Source organism: Gorilla gorilla, chromosome 12 (assembly GCF_029281585.2).
Source record: "Gorilla gorilla gorilla isolate KB3781 chromosome 12, NHGRI_mGorGor1-v2.1_pri, whole genome shotgun sequence".
In the NCBI taxonomy this organism is placed as follows: Eukaryota; Metazoa; Chordata; class Mammalia; order Primates; family Hominidae; genus Gorilla; species Gorilla gorilla.
Genome location: NC_073236.2, coordinates 110,185,408 through 110,205,889, shown reverse-complemented (window position 1 = coordinate 110,205,889; position 20,482 = coordinate 110,185,408). Strand labels below are relative to the sequence as shown.

The window sequence follows — 20,482 nt, the reverse complement described above, 5'->3', positions numbered from 1 at the left end:
GGCCAACATAGTGAAACCCCGTCTCTAATAAAAATAAAAAAAATTAGCCAAGTGTGGTGGCTGGTGCCTGTAATCCCAGCTACTTGGGAGGCTGAGGCAGGAGAATTGCTCGAACTGGGGAGGCAGAGGCTGCAGTGAGCCGAGATTGTGCCACTACACTCCAGCCTGGGTGACAGAGTGAGACTCCATCTCAACAAAAAAAAAAAAAAGAAAAAAAAAAATATATATATATCTGCTGTGATGATTGCATAAGGTAATGAATGTCGCCATGCTTTCAAAACCCTGAGATACCATATATTAATAGATGGATGTTCTTACCACCTTGGCCCTGTGATGCAGACACAGCACTGTGTCTTCCTGTGCCTCAGATTTACCACCAGGAACCTGGGGATGAACTGACCTGACTTGACCTTGGAGGACCCAGGGAGAAGCAGGCTAGAACAGACATCCTTCTATCCTTGCCCTATTTTATATCAACCTCTCAGGGGGCTGGGAGAGGCACCAGAGTGTCTGGGGAGGCATTGCAGGGAGTATCTACAAGCACAGATCCTGCATGAGGTCAGGCTCCCAAGTTGGAAATTTGGCTGTGCCATTACTAGCTCCACATGTCAGAGAAAATTAATCCCTTTGTGCCTCAATTTTTTCAACTGTAAAATAAGAATTAAAGCAGGGACCACCTCCTGGAATTGTGAGGAGGGTGAAATGCAATAGTGTATGTTGAGTGCCCTGCATGGTGACTTGCACACAATTTGGCCTTATTTAATGATGGGCGTCATTGCTGTTACTCTTTAAGTGTCTCCAGGAGTCAGCAATGGCAGAGAGCACATAAGAGGGAGTATATCCAGCACAGCAGGAAGAAAACTTTGTTTCAAGCCCTGTTTCAGCTGGAAGCATAAAAGGAAAAGAGGTGGAGAAACGTGTGCTCCTCTCTCAGTATTTCCTTTGTGATGGCTGATTGAGCTTGCCTTTGGAAGACCTCCAGCGAGATGATCTGGGTTCTAGCTCTGGCTCTGTGATATAACTTCACACAAGTCACTTAAGCTTTCCAGACCTCAGTGTCCTCATCTGTAAAATGGAGTGGGGGAATAATAAATGGAGTGGAAGAGACCTGATTCTCAGGTCTCTTCCATCTCTACCATGCTAAGAATAATTGCCCCTTTGGGCAGGTGGCCAAAATAAACTCTCTAACTTCACTCTAGCCAGCTGGTCAGCAGGAACCCAGGGGGCCTGACTTCCAGCCCAGGCTCCGATGATTAGGGACTGTGGCTCCCCCTTTCTGGATTATCTCCTTAAGGGGTACTTGGCTCACCAGTCACCTTTGTTATTAATCCACCAGCTGCCATCAACATATGGTCACTTGCTTCATAACACTAAGTATCCAACCTGGCCCCTACCCCCTCTGCCCACAACCACTGTTCATTTGTCATAGAGCCCCAGAACTTGAAACCATTCACTTCCTTCCCACCAGCCTGCTCCCTGGAATGCATCTGGGAACCAATCACCCAATTCAAGACATCTGTTTAGCTCACTTATAATCAAGCTGAAGAGAAGAAGGGCCAAGTCTCCTTCCATCAATCAATTACATGAACACAGCCTCAGAGGGCAGTGTGTGTGCGCACATGCACATGTGCACACTGCAGTGGGAGATACACACCGAAAGCTGAATTCTTATTTCTCTTATCTGTGACCATTACTATGTTACAGATAGAAAAACAGGACTCTGCTCTTAATCACAGAACAGAGAATTGAAAATAATTAATTCCGAGGTTAACTAGCTCAGCTTCATTTTATAGATGGGAAAATTAAGGCTCAGAAGAGTGAAGGGACTTGGCCAAGGTGGCATGGCCTAGGGCTTGGAGCAGCAAGAGAGTTGAGACCAGAACCCAGATTGGACTTCCAGTTTAATTCTCTGCTTGCAATTTCCAGGAAACACTCATGCAGAATGTGTGTGTGTGTGTGTGTGTGTGTGTTGGGTAAGGAAGTCTCTAACAGAATGAAGCAGGCTCCAGAGGGCATGGTGAAATCCTTAGCAGTTTTATCACTGCTCAATATGACATCTGTCTAAATGGGTTTACTCCTGAAACCAGAAGGCTGGAGATGAACTCTGAGCAATGTGGCATCCATGACAACAGGAGAAGCCTGGTGGTTAAGGGAGACCCCAGAATATGCAGATGGACCTCCCCACTTACTTTTCTGTCTCTAAAGAGACAGGACCTACTGGGTGTTAATGTGAACATGGGGTTCCATTCCTCCCTGTTTTCAAACACAGGAAGGTACCAGGCTGCCCGAGCACAGACCTTCTCCCCTTCAGGGACTCCCAGTCCAGTTGGGGGATGAACTTGCCCATACCTAACTCTAAGAGGCCTCAGGGAAAACAGAACAAGGGAGGCTCTTTGCCTGGGAGGACCAAAGGTCCACAGAAAAAGCAACTGCTGGGCTGCATCTTGAAGGATGAAACAATTTGAACAGATAGTAAGGGTTTGGCTAGGAAGTTTGCTAAGAACAGAGGAGGAGATAAGGTTATTCTAGGCAGGTGAAGAACTGATATTGCTTAATTCGGTATAGTTGTATAAATTTTGAAGCTGAACTGCATGAATTAAATCCCAGCTCAAATACTAGTGTGATTAAAGGCAAAATGCTTTCAAGTTCCAGAGGGCAAAACCAGGGACTTAAAAGAGTTTTAAGCAAGAGGCTTAGAGCAAATGGAGCCACGCCACCAAAATCCACCTTTTGCTGTGCCCTGGGCACATTCAGATCTGTCGTCATGTCCTCACAATAATGCTGTCAGTTGGTAATCCTGATCACCTCCACTTTAAAGATGACATAGAGAACCAAAAGGAGTAGGTAGTGGCTGAAGGTAATACAACTCACAAGAATCAGAGCTGGGAATTCATTCCACGTCTCAGATTCCCAAGATGAGTTTTCCCCACTGTGGTTCCATGTGTTGCTTTCAGGCAGAGGCTGGAAGACCTTTTGTTGGGATGTTACAGAGGAGACTGACTGACTGATTGATTTAATTTTTGAGATAGAGTTCCGCTCTGTCACCCAGGCTGGAGTGCAGTGGTGCGGTCTCAGCTCACGGCAACCTCCACCTCCTGGGTTCAAGCAATTATCCTGCCTCAGCCTCCCAAGTAGCTGGGATTACAGGTGCCTGCCACCATGCCCGGCTAATTTTTTGTAGTTTTAATAGAGATGGGGTTTCACCATCTTGGCCAGGCTGGTCTGGAACTCCTGACCTCAGGTGATCCACCCACCTTGGCCTCCCAAAGTGCTGGGATTACAGGCATTAATCACTGTGCCCGGCCCAGAGAAGATTTAAACAGGCAATGCAGAGGTGAGTTAAAGCCCTAGGATTACCAGACCTAGTTCTCTAGTCCAGTGAACACCCTCACCAGAATCCTGTTTTTCAGGTGCTCTCCAAGTGACTATGAGGCAACTAGACTGAGTGTGGCCATGTGTTCATCTACACCAGGAAGGCACTGACCCCACACTGAGGCAATCCGTGGGGCAGCAAAACTCTGCTGGGCTGGAAACCCAAGGTATTCAAGGGATGAGTTGTGTAAAGCAACAGATGGGACTGAAATGCGAGAAAATACTTTGTGAGCCATCTTATTGAGAAGAAAATGAACCCTTGCCTCTATGGTAGAGAGGTTAGGTGTGGGCTCTGCCAAGCAGATGGCCTGGGTTTGAATCTCTGCTTTGCTGCTAGTCCTGGGGAGATCACTAACCTCTCCAGGCCTGTTTCCTCATCCTACAGATGTGGCTATTTGATCAGACCACAGAAGGCCCTGACAGCTCACAATTTCTATGAACTTCTCATAGACCAAATTATTCTAGTCATCTACCCAAATGCGCTGGTTCAAGTCCTGTGAATTGGAGGTCTCTTCTGACACAAAGTTTTGCACCTGAGGTTGCTCTCGACAAAACATTTTAAGAGGATTTTCTCTCATTTTTCTCACTCTTGATCAGTCCTTTTCCTGAACATGTTTTGGACACACGTCTTTCTAGGTTGGTTAGAAGTGCTCTGTATACGGTATCTCAGATGTCCCAAAGCTGTCAAAAGAGAAATTCCTCAGCTCACTCATGTCTGCTGAATATGCTTTTTTATGTTAAGAAAAGGAAAAAAGGAAGCATGCTCAAAGTAGTTAAAATCACAGCTTTGAATCCTCAACCAAATTAAGTCCAGCTCAGGAACTGTTCTCCCCTCAGACACATTTCTTTCCTGAAACTGATTAATATGACTAGAAATGAGAGGGCTGGTGGGAATGTCCCTGCCCTTTAATAAAACAGAGAACTTTGGGGGCTGGAGAGCTGTAGGTTGGGAATTAGGAGACCTCAGTTTGCTCCTCATTTGTCCCTGAACTGCTGAGCAGACATTGCCATTACCTCTAGTGAGTACACAATGAGTACACAACATGAGAGAAGTACTGGGTGTGCAAAAGGAAACAAGATGTGAATTCCTTGACGTTTAAATGCTTAAAGTCTAGGAAGAGTGATAACGCAGGACCACAAATAACTAAGACACAAGGAAAAGTGTGACATCAGAGGCACCAAGTAGTGGGGAGACACATAAAAATTTTCTCCATGAGAATATGGGGATAAAGTGAGGTCCACCACCTCCCAGACTGTTCTAATTTGGGGTTATAATGTGGTCACCAGCTGCTGGTTGTGAATACTTGCTATATGGTATCCAGAAGGAAGCTCTATTAAATCCAAGAGCCATGTCATGTCTGCTAAAAATGAGCAAACCTTCCTATTAGGTACTGATGGTTCATTAGACCCAGAGAGAGATTCTGTCTCCACAGAACTGATTGGAATGTTGGGGATACCACATATGCATACAACATTCCTTCATCTAAAAATTCCTCACTTCCTTGGCTTTGGTGTTGATATGATTTGGCTGTGTCCCCACCCAAATCTCATCTTGAACTGTAGCTCTCATAATTCCCACGTACCATGGGAGGGACCCTGTGCGAGGTAATTGAATCATGGGGGCAGGTCTTCCCCACGTTGTTCTCATGATAGTGAATAGTCTCATGAGATCTGATAGTTTTATAATGTGGAGTTCCCCTGCACATGCTCTCTTTGCCTGCCACCATGTAAGATGTGGCAAGAGGTAAGCACATCTTACTTACCACAAAATGCTCCTCCTTGCCTTCTGCCACGATTGTGAGGTCTCTCAAGCCATGTGGAACTGTGAGTCAATTAAATCTCTTTCCTTTATAAATTACCCAGTCTCAGGTTTGTCTTTATTAGCAGCATGAGCACAGACTAACACAGGTGACTATACCATCTCCTGGTTCTCCTCCTGTCTCCCATTTCTTCATCTCTCTCTGTGTTTCATGCTCCTCTTCCTCTGCTTACCTCTCAAATGAAACATCCTGGATCTCCTCTGGGTCTTCAACCTCCAATCACCAGCTTCATCCTCAGTCTGTGTGCGTGTGTGTGTGTGTGTGTGTATGATGGAGTCTCGTTCTGTCACCCAGGCTGGAATACAGAGTCACACTCTCGCCTCACTGCAACCTCTGCCTCCCAGGTTCAAACGATTCTCCTACCTCAGACTTCCAAGTAGCTAAGGCTACAGGCACATGTGCACCCAGCTAATTTTTGTATTTTTAGTAGAGACAGGGTTTCACCATGTCAGCCAGGCTGGTCTTGAGCTCCTGACCTCAGGTGATCCACCTGCTTGGCCTTCCAAATTGCTGGGATTACAGGCATGAGCAACTGTGCCTGGCCTCAACCTCAGTCTTGCTGCTAATAACTCTCCATCCACTTCTCTCCTCAAAGCCAAGACCTGGGTTTACGGCTCTCTACTGTCCATCTTCACCTGGCTGTCTTGAAGGCATTTCAAATGTAACTTGATTACGGTGGATCTCACCACATTTCCTCCTCCCTCTAGATGTCTTGGTCAACATCTTTCCTTGCTAAATGTTTCTCTTCTCTGTTCCAGTCAATGACATCTTCATCCACTCAATTACTCAAGGTGGATTCTCCTGAATAGGAAACCAAGTGGTGCTCACCTTACATCCAGAATCTCTTCCAGATTCTCCTCCTTCCCTTTCTTTTCCATCCTATGCCTCATATGTAGGACCATGCCCAACTCCTGAGCATTCTCAGAGTAACTGCCTCTTCAGCCTCACCCCAGGTCCTCTACAACCTCTGCCACAGAGCTTGACCTGTTCCCAAACACCTTTGCACATGCATCCCTTTTGTCCAGAACACTCTTCTCATGACTCTGTGTTCCCTAGAGTCCAAGGTCCAGTTCAGCTGCCGCAGTCTCCAAAACATCTCCCTTCTTGAGTCCTCTACAGACCTGGTCCTCCCTCCTCTGTGTTCCTGGGCGTCTGTTACTGCATTTGTCAAAGAGCAGGCATGCTTACCTCTTCCCCCAGAGCTCCTTGAGGGAAGCAAATGTGTCCTATTTGACTTTATCACTGACGTGGCTAGAGCACAACTAAGCATACACTCGGCACTCCACGATTGTTGACATCCCTTCTCCCATTCTCTGTGTTGATGGAGACGTGCTAAGGCAGAAATGATGCAGGCAGGGTGGGGGTTGTGGGAGGGCCTCTGAAGGGGGAAGTCAAGACCGACGCAAGCACTAAGGAGCCACCTGCCCAGGGGTGAGAGCTGAACCCATGTCAACGGGAAAAAGAATAAATGCAAAGGCAGTCAGAGAGCCAAGGGCGACCCCTACTTTTGTGTCTTTCTCTCTCTTTCCCTGTGTGTCTCTCTCTGTCTCTGCCCCCTTCCCCTCATCATCTGTTTCCCTTTGTCAGTGTCTGTCCCACTTTGTGAAGTGTTTTGAATGGATCTTTTCTGACTTGTTTTTCTCACCTTTGTGTCACATGGTCATTCATTCTCTTATTATATTTTATTCTGACGTTTTCTATTTCTGCATTTCCTTACTCAACTTGCCACCAACATAGAGATAAATTGTTCATATTTATGAATGGCTCTATGTGTCTTTGTTTTAAAGAGATATGACCAAGAGGAGCATTTTAAACATGTCTCTCCTTGAAACACCTAAGTCAAATCCTTTATATTGAATTTCCATGGATTGGGTACATTGGCTCCCAGCAGGTCAGGACCCTCAAGGTGATAGGTGGTCCCTGATCCTTGGTCTTGTGTGACTGCCAGCATTACTGTCCCCTTTGGGACTCAGACTTTGTGGTGAATGCATGCAGAGATCTTTTGCTTATCAAGCTTGTAGATGAAAATACAGAGGCATGAGCTAGGAAAGAGCTTGACCCCCTAGCTCAGTGGAGCAAGGCCAGGAAGAGAACACAAAAAGACCTGGCCTGGAAGGGGCAGAGGAGTTGGTAAGGAAGCTTTCAGCCCTGACAACAGTCCACAAGGGAGCTGCTTTTCACTGACACCAGTGCTCCTGAAGACCAGAATGGCTGATCACAGCCAGCCACATTAAATACGTAATTTCAGAAATGCGATCAAACTGACTTCCTGCCAGAGCCATGAAGCAAATCCCATACAGAGCCAGAGGTCCTTTGTGTTTTCCATTTTTGATTCTGTGTTAGGCTGATTTTTTTTTTTGAGAGATATTTAATTTACCTAGTCTTTTCAATCAAAGAAATTGATACATTAACAGGATGGGTGGTGATGGTGGCAGTGGCAGGGAAAGTAATTAAAAAGTCTAATTTTTCTTTCTAAAAGCACTAGCCCCTGAACTGGATAGGTCTCCTTGGACTGGAAAGCAGACAAAGTTTGAATAGAACTTTTATTCAAATCTAACAATTATTTTGTTGTGCTTAGATGTTGGGATGTTGGGAAGAATATTTTCTTTTCCAGGAGCCAATGTTCTGGACATTAGGGGGCTGGATCAGCTTCTTAGGGCAGTCATAACAAAGTACCATCAACTGGGTGGCTTAAAATAACGGAAATCTATTTTCTCACAGTTTTGGAGGCCAAAAATTCAAAGTTAACATGTAGGCAGGGCCATGCTGTCTCTGAAGCACTAAAGAAGGATTTGTTCCAGGCCTTCCTCTTAGCTCCCAATGCTGCCCGCAATCCTTGGTGTTCCTTGGCTTGTAGATACATCACTCTAATTTCTGATTCCATAGTTACATGGTGTGCACCCTATATGTGCCTGTGTTTTCTCTTCTTATAAGGACACCAATCATACTCGATTAAGGCCCATCCTAATCCAGTATGGTCCCATTTTTATTTGATTGCAAAGACTCTATTTCCAAATAAGGTCACATTCACAGGTACCAGGGCATTAGAACTTTAACAAACTTTTGTGGGGAGACACAAGTCAATCCCCAGGGACCATAGTCTGGGATGGGGAGGGAGGGTAGAGAAGACAAGACTACCTACAGTGCCAAGGGGATTCCACTCATGGTTAGAAAGGGTTGAATTACTTGGCCTGCCTGGGATAGTCTCCATTTGGTGATATCAAGTCTTGGTCCCATAGCTACCCAAGGTCTTAGACATCAGATTGATCATTTAGCTAAACACCAGGTCATCCAGGAAGTGGGCATGCTCTCCAGGCAGGGAAAGCTCATCTTTGAAATAACTTTGTGATATGATAGAAAGAGCATTCAGAGAGTCAGAAAGCCTGGGTTCATTCTTTTCTAATGGCTCACCTACTCCATAAATTGAAAGCACATTAATAAACTCCTTTGACCCTCGATTTGTATTTCCATAAAAATAAAATATAAAATAATTTTCATCTACTGCAATTTTATAATACAACTTAAATGAGAAAAGTGGGTGAAAAAGAGTTTTGCAATGTATCATGTTTTGTTTTTTTAAATAAATGAAAAGTCCCTTTCTCCTGCTCATATGGGCAGAACCTTTCATCGTCCTGTTTAAAAAGTTGATGTGATTCTTCCCATACCCAGAGTGGGCAAATATGATTTAAAGGTGGAAAGGATACCATCTGTCTCTGTGGCTCTAAAATTCAAGGTGATCAAAACTGCCTTTCAAAACCCCCAGTGGCCTCAATCTTTTAGCATCTGGTGCTACCTGATGGAACAGATTTTTATCTGAGTAGGTAGTTAGAGCCTAATCCTTTAGCCAAGCCTATAAATAAGTCTAAGGGCATGAGAGCTGATGATAAAAAGAAAAATAAAGTCTTTCTTTAGACGTCCTCCCTCTCAAAGCCTTAGGGGAGGAATGTGCAGCCCTCTGCTCGCTGATGATGAAATTAGTGGGCGCTCGTCATTCAACACAAAGGCGAGAAAGGACTGGAATCTGATGTCAAAAGCCACGGAAGAGAATATATTTTACACAGCATATTAGGCCCCAATGCAAATTAGAAGAAATATGGGGAGCCTTCAAAAAGGTAGGTCAAACTTTTTCCTCAAGCAGATAATTACAGACTGGGGGTGAGTAAATCTTATTAGCCTCTTTCCACCTCGTCTCTTCTCATAAAACACTGGAAAGAAGAAAGCCATTCCAATTCAGAACTGGACAGCTCACCCAACAGAGGCCTAGCCTAGTGGTCATCAGGACACCTGCGGTCAGGTTGTTGATGCTCACTCTCACTCCCCCACCCTGACGACCTCCCACCAGGATGCAGGTGAAGACAGCCAACCAAGCGTGGACTTCCATGATGGACTTGCAGAGACTTGATGACTTCTCACTGTCTGAAGAACGATCCCTTCAGGCAGCAATTTTCCAGTCAAATTTATCTGCCCAAGTTTGAGGCCTTAAAATTAATTAAGTTGTTAACATTTCTTAAAATGTCTTTCACGGCAGTTGAAAGGTATGGATTTATCACCCAACTCGGCTGGCCTCTTTAATTCATAGACATGTGGGCTGAGCTCCCACCAACATCCTTAAGGGGACCAGACTCTTGGCCTTAGCTCTGTCTTTAGCTTGTTCTGCAGTGGGTCTTGGGGCAAGTCCTCAACATCTGTACTCTGAGGTCAGCCCACCGGGGACACTATGGCAGTGGGCTTAGCTGCCTATGGAATGATTTCTCTGTCCTATGAGCAGTGAAAGGGAAGGGCCAACCCTTACCTGTCTTTATGCTTGCATCACTTCCCACATCAGGCACAGGGCCAAGCACACAGAGATGGTGATGGTGGTGGTAATGTCTTCATAAGTCTCAGCTGAATTAAATACGGCAGAAATATGTAAAGCCTCTGGAATGCCCACCATAGTCAGTTAAGGAACCACCAATGAAGAATCAGCTCCTCCTTCCCCATAAATCAATAGCAACGATGGTGATGACTTGGGTACTCTTACCCAGAACTTGGGCAGTAACTGCCAATGGTTTGGGTCCTCTACTCTGCCAAGAAGGGAAATCATGAGGATTCCAGACCATGAGGAGAGTTTGAAAGAGATCTTGAAAAACCTCCAGATCGATTCCTTTGCCCTAAGGTGGCATGCCATTTCACCCTCATTTTACAGATAAGGAGGATGAAGCTCAGGGAGCACCAAATGGTTTATCAGGGCCAAGCCATGGGTAGAAGGCAGCTTAATAAGCTTTCATGATTTTCTCCTTTTGACCTGCAACCTCTTACAAGATACTCCACAGGGAACAAATATGTTGCCCTCTGCAGCATGGAGAGGGTAGATTTGCCCCTTGGGGCATTCTGCATTTTATAAAAATTGTCCTTCTGTAGAGATACTGAATGACTTTGGGAGCAAAATCAAAAATGTTACCTGAAGACCAGTTGTATCGCAAATCTCGTTACAAAGCATTAACAATGCAAAGATCCAGATTTCAATTATTTATAGATACTTGCCCTTATCATAAGATGACACTCAGTGTCTGGTTTAAATAAAATCAGGAAGTAATTCTTATCTGGAATCTCCTGACGACCATGATCTTTCTCTCCTGCAAGGGCTGCTTAAGAATCACAGGAAACATTCCAGCGCAGAAGATAATTATAAACTGCCCTAGGGTTTTTGATGGATTTTTTTTTTAAGTTTAAAATATGGTACAGAAAGGTACAGTTAATATGAACCAAGAGCGTTACAGATGAGAGACAGCAGGCTTTGGACTGGAAGCTTTTCTATAGTGAGTGGAACATCTCTGTTAGGTGCATTTTAAATAGCTTAGGCCCAAGGGTATAGACTGCATAGAGGAATAGGTAAATATGCCCAGAAGGGAATCTAGAACTCAGTGCCACACCAGGTTTATAAATACTTAATTGAATCAGGCCTGATGAATGAGTTTCATTCTGGAGGCCTTTTGCATTCATTCATCACAAATATGAGGCTGGTGTAAAAGTAATTGTGGTTATTGCCATTGAAAGTAGCCATCGAAAGACTAATAAGGCTTTATGCATATCTTCCATGCGATAGAATAAAGTGGAAAGCAAAGCTTAGTGTCTGTCCTTATGGGGTTCACCCTAGAGGAGTTCAAGAGAATTAAAATGTTCATTTGAAATGCTTCTTCTCTCCTCTAAATCTTCTCATTGCAGAGACCCAGCTACTATGAGCTGTTAGAATGAGCACAGAGAAGGAGGAATCTTATACCATGTAAAGGCAGCCTCCTGAGGGCTGCTAGGACAGGACCTACCCGGCTGGGTAGGTGGCACCTGGGAGAAAAAATGAAAGTAGGGGAAGAACTCTGGCTTGGTAGCTGGAGAAGCCACTCTGTGTGATCTTATTAAACCTAGTTTCCGCATCTGTAAAAATGTAATTGGACCTGGTCTCTTCATGTCGGATGCTGTTGCAGAATCAAATGAACCAAAATAATATCAAAGAACATGTTTGGGAAACTTTAAGGAGCTTCTTAACTGTAAGGGGCCCTGGAAGACCTGTGACGCTCATAATAATAATCCCCTTAAGAGACTGTGATTGTTGGCTGGGCACGGTGGCTCACTCCTGTAATCCCAGCACTTTAGAAGGCTGAGTCAGGCGGATCACGAGGTCAGGAGATCAAGACCATCCTGGCTAACACAGTAACACAGTCAAACCCCGCGTCTACCAAAAATACAAAAAAAAAAAAAAAAAAATTAGCCAGGCATGGTGGTGGGAGCCTGTAGTCCCAGCTACTCGGGAGGCTGAGGTAGGAGAATGGTGTGAACCCAGGAGGCGGAGCTTGCAGTGAGCCAAGATCGTGCCACTGCACTCCAGCCTGGGCAACAGAGCAAGACTCTGTCTCAAAAAAAAAAGAAAAGAGAGAGAGATTGTGATTGTTAGAAACACTGTGGGTTAGAACCAGAAAGCAAGCCATAGTCAAGATGCAAATAAGCATCTCCTCTAATGATTGATAAGGGGATGGCTGGAACACTATATACCATAAAGGCTAAGCGGGAGGGATATGGCAGACAGAAAGCCCTTGGCTCCCACCAGGATACAGAATGCAGCTGGAATGGCCTGGCCTGGCTGGAATGGTCCACGAGGTTGAGCGTCACTGGGAGACAGAGGGCTCAGAAAGACTTCTTTTGCATATAGGGAGCTGAGGGAATCCCCTGGAGCACTATGAATCCCAAACTGAAACTCACAGTCCTTATTATGAGATAGTGACGGTGCATCTCAAGTAAATATTAAACATATGCTTACCATATCGGCTGCGATGAGACAGGAAAGGGAAGGAGTCTTTCATTATCCAGGTGAGATTCCATGTAAAATAATCAGGAGAAGGAGAAGGCATGTTTGTTGGTGATTCCAAGGAGCTATGACCTGGACATAAAAACAAAGAAAACACTGATCCATGTGCTTGGGGTGTGTCTTTTAGCTGTCACTCAATATCAGTCAAAAATGAAGTTTATAAGGGGCTTTCATGACATCCATCGGGAAGATGAGGGGGAAAAAAATTGAGCCACCAGTAGACTGAGTTGACCTCAGGACCCTGATGTACATTTTCTATCAAGGGCAGACAGATCTAAGAGGTCTGAATGTTCTGACCAAGGCCATGCTGAAGATCTCTGGGAGATGAAATAGAAGCCAGGGTACTTAATGGCTTGGTCTAAGAGTTCTATCCAAAGTCTATTCTGCCTATAATAATTTGTGCAGCTTTATAGAGAACTCCAATTCATCTCGTCCAGATAATGCCTCCATCCCTACTTTATGTTCTGACTTGTAACTTCCTCTAATGTTGTTTGCTTGGGTTATTGCCTTATCAATGAGAGGGCTGAAATTGCACTCTGAAGTTATGAGTTCTTAACAATTATGTTATTGTCAGGGTTGTGGGGGAAGCTAGGTGACTGGAGTTTTCCCAAAGCCAAGAGGCCAGAAAGCCAAAAGGATTAATGTTTCTGATTTGCATGAGAGAAAGAAGGCTTGAAAGAAAAGCAGCAGAGAAGCATTATTCCTGTCCTTAGCAGCACCTCATGTGGACTTTGTGTGGTGAAAAGCCATTACAATATATCTACAAATCAAATGATCACACACTGCCTGATCTAACACAGTGCTTCCCAGAAAATCCCAAGCTCAATCACTGTTTGCTAATGTTTTACGGCAGACAAAGCCTTTTTTGTTAAAGAAGGAAGGATTTGAGAATTAGTTCTCTTTCATAGATAGATGTGTCACAAGACTGAGTGCAGGGAGGAGGGAAGGAAGGAAATCAGCATTTCTTCTGTAGCTTCCCCGGAACAGACGCCATGCTGGACTCTTTACCTACATAATGTCACATGATATTCACCATGGCTCTCTGAGATAGAAATGATCATCTCTATTTTACAGATGCGTCAACTGAGACCTACAGAGGCAAGTGATGGAAGCAGGAACTGAGCCCAGGTTTGCCTCATATCAGCAGGCCATGTTCTATGGTGAATGGGCTGACCTGCTATTCTGGTGGTAACTGTTAACCCATTTGGAGGGACTTTGTGAAGAGGAAAAGGAGGAGAAGAGGAGAAGAAGAGAAAGAAGAAAAGGCAGGCAGCAGGAGTAGCAGAGGCATTTTCCCAGTCTGCCTGCCCTGCAGTTTCTTCCACATTACCCCCTGTACCAGCTCTTGCAGGTTCTGGTCTCCTACCTCTAACCCCCTTTTAGGATAAACCCCACTTCACACACTTGAAGGAAATCTCTGGCCTGAGTACCCATGGCAGTCTCTTGTTTCCAGACCCCTCCACTATTTTACCTGCAGGTGCTGCCCTCAGGCAATGCTTATTAAAGGCCCTTGTGCCCTGCAAGTGGGACAGGATGGGCATTCCACGGTCTCCTTCCTAAAAAAACATTTTAATCTCTGCTTTCCATAGCTCTGAGTTGGAAGTGCTGGCTCTTGGGTATCTAGGAAAGAATTTTGACTTTTCTCTTATATGTGGTCTACAGAGATTAGAACTGAATTGATTTGTGCCAGGTACATCTTTCTGCAGCATTTCTGCAAAACAGCTCAGAGGAAATGCACTGAAAGGGGTGAGAGTCTGTGTTTGTGAGTCGCAGAGAGAAGCCATCTCATTTCACCTGCACATCAACTCTGTTTCGTAGATAGGCAATGGGGCTCAGAGAAGTGAATGCAAAGCCACGTAGGGTTACTTTGGGTGGGGTTAAGTTTATTAGCCTTTTAAAAAATTAGTATGTATCGAGCACATATGGACCGGGTATGATGCTAAGTGCTTTAAATGTGTGATTTTGTTTACTTCTTACAGTAACCCTGTGAATAAGTTTATTTGTCCTCATTTTGCAGCTGAGGAAATTGAGGCATAAAGAGGTTAGTTACCTTGACTACAGCCACACAGCCAGCAGGAGACAGGAAATCAGGGTCAAAAGACTAGATCAACTGACACTGAAGTCCAAGCTCCTTTCACCACTCTGCACAGGCCACAGACTGGTGCAGGGTGGTCCTCGGCTCTCCACAGGGCCTGGCAGGGCCCCCATGGCACAATGGCTGAGGTCAGAGGCCAGCACTGAGCATGCTTCAGAACAGGGCAAGTGGGAAGGGTCTGGGAAGACTCGGACAATCAATCTCCATGTGAATAAAAATTCACTTAGACTCTAGGTCTGAGTCATTGGCTAATCTCAAATTTTAAGTAGCTTTGAAGTGACAGGAAGACTAAGCCTAGGTTATACTTTCCTGTTTCTAAGTGATGTCATTTTTCTGAACCATTCAGTTTGGGAATGATATTAACTTCTTCCTGGATGTGAGGAACCAAGCAGATGGGGCTAGACTTCAGGGAGTACTTATGAATCTGTGAATGGGTACAGAATGGCAGATAACTTTAATATGAATGGGGGCCAGATAATATATTCAGGGGTTAAAAAAAAAGAAAGCTTTCAAAAGGAAGGGCTCTGAGGGCTGGGTCATGACCCAGCAAGGTAATATGGACATCACTGTGGGCCATCTCTTCAGAAGCATGAGCTTAAAGCCTTTTATATCACAAAACACCAGTAGCTTGCCAGGCATCCACAGGGTTGAATATTGCAGGGTTGAAAAAAAGCAGAAAGTCTTATCTTGCCCTTACAGGAACTCCTAGAATTTCTTCCAGCCAGTGGGCTCACAGGGTCTCCAATCTTACCCCTGAGAGTAGGGAGTGCAAGTGATAAGCCGGATGAGGCTAGGGAGCTAATGTGGGGGTCAGCCAAAAGGCTGAGCCTCCCCACCTGAAAAGTCAAGGATCAAGGAAAGCAAAGCCCACATGAACGCAGTTGTTTTCCAAAATCAGAAGCATTGGAACAGAAATGAGTGCTAGTCAAAGTTCATAGAATATACATCAGTGTAGAATATAAAGAACAAAATACTTCTGCATTTAACAAGTGCAGGGTCAAGACACTGTCTGTTCCCATCAAGCTCTTTACCCTTGCCCTACCCAACCACTGCAGGGAAGGATTTTCTAGCAGAAAGAGAAGCCATGCCATCAGAAGCAACCCATTTAAGCTAGAGAAAGCCTTGTCTTTTCAGGGTTCCACTCTGAAAATATGAGGATCCAGAGTGAAATGGGCCTCATCAATGCAGATATATGGGTGAAGGTATGAATGCAGACCAACTGGCTCAAGTAGAGTGACTCTTGGACCTTGGGAGATGAAACGTAGAGGAGAAAGGAGTGGGGAAATAGGAGCAGGAGCTTCTAGGTGCCCAAGTGAGGCAGACAAGAGAAGGCCTGAAGAGAAATGAGGAAGAAATGTACCTGGACTGAAGGCATTGATTTGCTAGCAATACAATTGTTGTTGTTTTTCTGATGATTTCTTAAGCCCTTTCTAGGCACTGCAGGGTATCAAGGCAGAGTGAAAACCTCAAGCTCTTGACACTCTGAATTTTTCACTGTGTATCATCCCCCTAATGTCCTCAGCTTCAGCTCCAGGGCTCATCTCTATCATAATTCCATTTCGCACAATCTCAACTCCTTTGCCTCTTTCTTTACAATTATCCTGGAGCAGGTGGATGTGGTAGTGGGAGAAGAGGGGTGGAGGAACACACAACAGTGCTGACAGGCCTCATTTTAAATTCATCACCAGAAACCTCAAGACCCTCAGGATGGCCCGGGAATCCCATTGCCTTCCCTGACTAACTCAGTTCACTCTCTCTCTTTCCAATACAACTAGTTCAAACTTCGTCTTAAGTTCTCAAAACTCCAATTCCCCATATGCTTCCACATTCTCAGTGAATGAATTTGTTTCTTAGCTTATTGAGAAAAGAGAAGTGATCTACCCACTTACATGTATCAGTGCCTCCTCTTCTGTTGTAAAGGATAACAGTCTACACTCTTAAACAGTGCCAGCCTCTTCACTTAGGTGCTAGGGATCTAAGGTGCTAGAGATCTTCTCAAGGGATCTGCTGTTACAATGGTCCTGCATCAACAATTTTCCCTCTCTACCAAGTCAGTCACACAAACATGCACCATCTTATAAAGAAAGAAAAAGCTTCTTTGACTGCCACACTCTTCTCCAGCCATTGTCCCTTTACTCTGCTCTTCTTTACAGCTAAATCTATTAAGATTTGTCTTTGATCCTGTCTCCACCTTCTTCTTCCCGTGTTCTCTTAAATCCAACAAAATCTAGATTGACTTCACTACTCCAACTCAAGGTCGCCGATGACCTTAGGCTGCAGATACATTGAACAACTCTCGGTCTTTGTTTCACTGGACCCCTCAGCAGCATTTGCCCCTGCAATCACTCCCTGCTTCTTGGATTTTTCACATCCTGGTCACCACATAGTCTTTGGTTGCCTCCTGCTTCAGTGGGAAGATCCTCTTTATTCTTCTTTGCCAGGTCTTCCTTATTTTCTAAACTGTAGAGGAGGAAACGTCTCCTTTTCCAGCAGCACTTGCTTAGGAACTGTCATGGCTGAGTATTATATTTTCTCCCACTGGTTCTAACCAGCTGATGATCAATAAATTTCAAGTGACTGTGGGACACCAGACCCTTCCTGTACATAACTGAAGACTCTTCGCTGACCAATGAAGAGAACTTGTTTACCCATGCTCACACAAACCTACGCATTCATTCATTCTCTTTAGTTCAAAGAACCGATTTTCAGCTCCAAATAACCAGAACCACATTGTAGCCCCCTTCGTAAGACTTAAAAAACTCTGACTTTTCTTACTTGGTAAACCATACAGTGAATTTCTCCTTGCCCGACATGTAAGTAAGCTTGTCATAAAAAACAACAGCTCTGTGGGATCTTTATTTTATTATTTGACAGTTGTTAAAAGTTGAAGAACTTGGGAATTTTCTGCATCTAAACTCTCTCTCAAAGTGATCTTACCCAGTTTCATGGCTCTAAATATCATCCACATACTACTGTTACCAAATTTGTGTCTTCAGCCCAGTCTCTCCCCTGAACAACAGAATACACAGAATATACATCCAACTGCCTGCTCAAAATCTCCACTTTATTGCCCAATAAGCATCTGAAACTTACCATGAGCAAGCCAAACACCTGACCTCCCTTCCCCTAAACCCCAGGTATTCCCAATTTCAGAAAGTGTTACCAATACTCACCTAGTTGCTTGGGCCAAAAACCAATGAGGAATCCTTAACTTCTTCCTTTTATTCACACCCCACATCAATTCATCAGCAAATCTTGATGGCTCTACCTGAATTTTACCCCTTCTCATCTTTTCCCATCTCGCATCTCTCCATTATTGCTATGAGCTCCCAGAGGGCCCCCCTTCAGTCTGTTCTCTATGTGGCAGTTAGATTGACACTGCAGCCCATGAAATAGCTTTCAAATTTCTTGCCATAGCCTAGCCCCTAAAGGCCCCACAGTATCTGGCTCCTGATTCTGTCTCTAACCTCATTTGCAACCATTTTCCCTCATTGCTGGAGCTCAGTCTCACAGGTCTCCTTGCTCCTCCCCAAACTCACCAAGCACATTCCCACCCCAGGGCCTTTGCACTGGCAGTTCTCTCAGCCGAGGAAGCTCCTCCTACTCAGAGGTACATGGCCACTCCCTCTCTCTGTCCAGGTCCCTGTCCATAAGTCAACTTCCCAGAAAGAATTTCCCTGGTCATCCTGCTGAGAGACAGCTCATTGTAAGCCACTCCCATCCCTTTGCCCTATTTCTTACACATATATGTGTTCTGTATATTGGTTTATTCATTGTGTACCTCCTGCACTAGTCACTGCTATGTCTCCATGCCTGGCACACAGCAGGCACTCAATAAATATTTGTCAAATAAATGAAATCAGCGCCCTGGAGGAAGGTATTATCTCTGGCACTTATTAGCTGTTAACTTCAGGCTAAGCACACACTCTGCCAAACCTCAATTTTCTGAAAACGGTGACGAGAATAAGAATAGGGCATATTCTAAAAATTCTCAGGGTTTTGTAAGGGCCACATGAGATAATGTGTGCATGACACAGTCTTTCAATATCAGTCATATCATTCTTAAAATTGTATGCTCCTATCTCTGTTTTAGAATCCAAAATGAGTAGGAGTCTTGGTCTCTTTTCTATATTTAGATCATCTTGTGTCAATAATTACAACGTCCAGAAATCAAAAGTGCTCCCAGAGAGCTGCTTCGCTATTATTCACTAGTTAATCATTAACTTTGCCAAATGTACATGATCACAACTACCCAAATTGCAGCCAATTGGCACTGTGTATTTCCAATCTTTATTTTTACATGTCTCACTGCATGTCTATTTATTCCTAAGCCAATGAACATAATATAGTAAATATATCATAGTTGTGTCAGTATAAATAATGAAGAGCTATGCATGTGTGACGGTTATTTACATGAATGCCCCAGGCTCACTAGAAAGCATGTTTTACAAACCTACATCAATAAAATGTAACAAATGCTCCTATTCTAAATGCTCTTTGGAACAGTTCCTACCTTGCCTGTACACGTTTTACTTATTTATTTTCCTTCCAACAATAAAACAATCAGTGACAGTCTGCTTGTTTTTTCCCTGTTATTTGAAAACACACTTAATAATGCATTCTTTTACAATGATTTTGTGTCACAAAAAGCAAAGCTTAATGTGGTCAAATAAATAGTGGTCTGGATGTCAAATCAGGCACAGCTCTCAGAGAGTACAGGGCAGGCCTGTTTTTGGGACTGGCAGCCCAGGGGAAATGGTTTGGGTATTCACTAGGCTGAGCCTGCACCTGTTCAGCAAAAGAAACCTCAGTAAATTTACATGACTCCTAGAGTTAGCGGTGATGGGCGATGTTAATTTAGTCTGAAAAACAGAGATGTTATTTCAGAGAAAGGAGAGAGTTTGCAGATGCACCATTTGTCCTAAACATATAGCCCTCCCCATACCTTCTCTAGGCCTGGAAAATAAGCAGGTTGAACTCACTGCTCGCTAAGGTCCTCTCTGGTTCATACATATTCTTTTCTCTATGGTTTGCTTTCACATTTTCTTCCAGCTGGCTCATTCAGAAGGGAGCTATTAGTGTCAAGGGCGGAATTTGGATGGAATTAAACAGCTCCCACTCCACCTCACCTTTCTCTAAGCCCCATCCCATCCTGCCAGAGAAGTTTGTGCTCTTTCTTGGTAGCTCAAATATTGAAGCAAAAATTACTCTCCCATAATATTCTTTTGTACTGTCAAAAGTTATAGTTTCAGCATGCATTTCCTGCCTCCCCAAGAGGACCCATGTATAACTTTTGTGTTCACTCAATGGTGAAGGACCTCTGCCAGCCAATGAAAGCATGTACCCCTTCCCAAGGCACAACAGTGAGGAATATTAATAAAGGAAATTGTTAGCATGGTGCCTACCCTTAGGGATTTGGTTACCTTCAGGCTATCCTATACCAAAAAAAAAAAAAAAAAAAAAAAAGGAATCACAAAGAGGTTGCTCCAGAATGGCTAAAGCATGTAAATCTGGAGCCCAAACACTCTGGCCACTGTTTGCCTTTTCAGCCTTATTTCCCATTCAGAATCCTTCCTTTCACATTCTATCCCATTACTCCTTAGTCTCCAAACTTACGCCCAAGCTAATCTCTGCCTAGAACATCCTTCTCCACCCCCTGCTTTCCTAAATCCTACCCCTTCTTAAAGGCCCAGCTCAAATCCCTCCTCCTCAAGGTCCCTGTCTTCCCTGAGCTGGACACCAAAGCAGTTGAGCTGGGATTCGGGTTGTGCCAGAACAAAACCTGAACTTGGGCCCTGACCTCCTTAACCACTTAGGATAGTGGTGTTGAGGCCATTCAACAAACATGTTAATGAC

The 20,482-nt window shown here is 44.3% G+C and overlaps 1 protein-coding gene across 1 annotated transcript in view; it reads right to left on the bottom strand.

The window, feature by feature from the left end:
• Positions 1–20,482, bottom strand: part of ALK (ALK receptor tyrosine kinase) — a 738,088-nt gene that overhangs the window by 516,483 nt on the left and 201,123 nt on the right. The window contains exon 2 of the mRNA XM_019021235.4: positions 12,484–12,603. Coding sequence (XP_018876780.4) covers positions 12,484–12,603 — 120 coding nt within the window. The remainder of the gene's footprint in view (positions 1–12,483; positions 12,604–20,482) is intronic.